We start from the raw sequence: 2,738 nt of genomic DNA on the forward strand, positions 1-2,738 counted from the left end.
ACGTACAGAATTACAGTACAAATTGCAAAGTTACCAGACATATAGTATTACAGTACAAATTGCAAAGTAACTAGACATACAGAACTTCAAATAGCAAAGTAATTAGACATACATAAATACACATATCAAAGTAACTAGACATACAGAACTACAAATAGCAAAGTAAAAAGACATACAGAATTATAGATCAAATTGCAAAATACTGCTACTAGACATACAGAATTACAGTACAAATTGCAAAGTAACTAGACATAGCGAATTACAGTACAAATTGCAAAGTAACTAGACATACAGAATTACAAATCTCAAATACATTGCAGATGCAGAATAAGATACAGCAGAAGTTTGTATGATGAGAATGAGTCAATACAGTTAATACACTTAACAAATGTACAGTGAGTGCATTTGTGTGAAAGGAAAATCTCTGCATTTACAGAACATGTTTCATAGATGTTTACCTTTAGCGTCTCTATAATTAACAGTGCTGATAATAAACTTTCATATCTTAAAAATTCCAGACATTTTATGGGCTTCGGGGTCTATTTACTATGCCTGGAATGGAGATAAAGAGGACAGTTCTCTACACCCAGTTTCTAAATTTAAAAATGCCCATTGGGTTAGTAGCAATTATGGACTTCTCCCATGTCTGTTTAATACAAAGAAAAATGATATAAATAAATTAAGCAAAATCCCTAAAAGGTAAATATTTTTCTATCTATACAACTCACATATGCTACAGTATAATGAATACCATGCCATTGTATAAAAAATAATAATACTGTGTATTAAAATTCTAAACAGAACATAAAACACAACAAAGAATTATAAAAAAAACAATAACTACTTATAATGCTATGTAGTAGTGCAATGACCATATCCAATACTAATCTGTGGAAAACTGAATTAGTTATAAAAACGCTGTATTAAAACGGTTTTGGAGTACAGTATACTTGATTTAGGTATTGGTTACCTTTATTAGTAAATGTCACATGTTGTCCAGGGAAGATAATGGTGCAGATGATACTTTTTTTGTTTATCTAATTATCTGTAGATAGCCTTGGAAAGTGAGTTGGTTAAATAAATCCGCACTTACATATAAAGCTCTCTTAGGTGTATATAGAGTTAGTACAGCAGTTACTTCTGAAACTTGTGCACTACTGTACTGTAACATGGGCTATCTGGTAAGTAAAATAGAAGTATAAACAGAAAGAAGAAATGTTTCTCTCCAATAATTATCTGCAGTATACAGAAGCATGTTAAACTGAGCCTAATTCAGATGTGGTCGCAATGCAGCTATTTTACGCAAATCGGTGATCAATTTTCTTTCTGATCATGCGTCTGAGCTGCAGTGCGCACGTGCTGTGATTGAGCTGCGGTGGTGGTCTATAAATGAATAGATTTATGTTCCTTTCCCAGGTAACATACAGGAACAATGTCACCTCAGTCATTCTTCTGGGGTTTTCAAATCTTCAGAGTTTTACTCTTCCCATGTTCTTGCTCCTGTTACTTATTTATTATTTGACCATTTCTGCAAATATTTGTATCATGACTTTATTTGTATTGAGCACTAGCCTTCAGACCCCTATGTACTTCTTCATTACACAGATATCAATATTTGATGTCATACTGACTACAGATATTCTTCCAAACCTGCTACACATTGTGCTGTATGATGGCTGCACTATGTCTCTTATTGGATGCATCGCTCAGTTTTATGTCTTTGCGACAGCAGAGTCCTCTGAGTGTCTCCTTCTATCAGTGATGTCCTATGATCGGTACCTGGCTATCTGTGACCCTTTGCGCTATCATTCTATAATAAATCAAAGGTTTTGTGTGAAATCTCTTATTATTGTTTGGATAATATGTTTTCTACAGATTTTACTCAATTCAATATCTATCTACCATTTGCATTTCTGTGGACCAAATGTCATTGACCATTTCTTTTGTGACTTTAAGCCCATAGTGCAGCTTTCCTGCTCAGATACCACTGTAATTGAATTTCAGACTATAATAATGGGTGTTTTTGCAACTTTTATTCCCTTTATAATAATTGTGATGTCTTATGTGTACATTGTACATACTATTCTAAAGATACCATCATTTACTGGAAGACAGAAAGCCTTCTCCACATGCAGCTCTCACCTGACCGTTGTGACCTTATTTTACGGAACCCTAATTATTGTTTATGTATTTCCTACAAGACGACTAACCACACTAAGCAAAACCATGTCTTTGTGTTACACTGTGATAATTCCATTACTTAATCCTATCATATATACTATCAGAAACAAGGATTTTAAAGAAGCCTTTAATAAAATAAAACAAATGAAATCAGAGATGCTATGGAAACCCAATTAAAAAATGAAATACCATGAAATTGTATGAAATTATACTTACAGTAACATCAACAAGCTTTAGTCATTTTGTACTGTATGAGGCAATTAGGAAACTCTACTTGAACACTGAATCAATTTGGAGAGGCACTGTACAGGTGGGATCTTGTATTTGCAATTGTGGGGGACTTGTTTGCAAATTTACTTGCAAAGAAGAAGGTCCCTTACTTGTTCTTGAGCCATTTGCATATATACAATAGTGGTGATACAGCATTATCTATTTTTTTCAATGTCTGTTTGTGGATTGAATTTGCTGAGAGTTGAACAGAATTTTTATTGGAAATTATGTTTGTGCAGGTTTTGATATTGCACAGTTAAATAGGCAATGTTTTTTATTGAAACAAA

General features: G+C 33.2%; 1 protein-coding gene across 1 annotated transcript; it reads left to right on the forward strand.

Annotated features, from left to right (window-relative positions):
• The first annotated feature begins 1,545 nt into the window (after window positions 1–1,545).
• On the forward strand, window positions 1,546–2,358 carry LOC134934020 (olfactory receptor 5A1-like). The gene has a single exon (XM_063929541.1). It carries the CDS (start codon window positions 1,546–1,548, stop codon window positions 2,356–2,358), a length of 813 nt encoding a protein of 270 aa, XP_063785611.1.
• The last annotated feature ends 380 nt before the right edge of the window (window positions 2,359–2,738 follow it).

The sequence above is a fragment of the Pseudophryne corroboree genome, chromosome 6 (assembly GCF_028390025.1).
Source record: "Pseudophryne corroboree isolate aPseCor3 chromosome 6, aPseCor3.hap2, whole genome shotgun sequence".
NCBI classification, from domain to species: Eukaryota; Metazoa; Chordata; class Amphibia; order Anura; family Myobatrachidae; genus Pseudophryne; species Pseudophryne corroboree.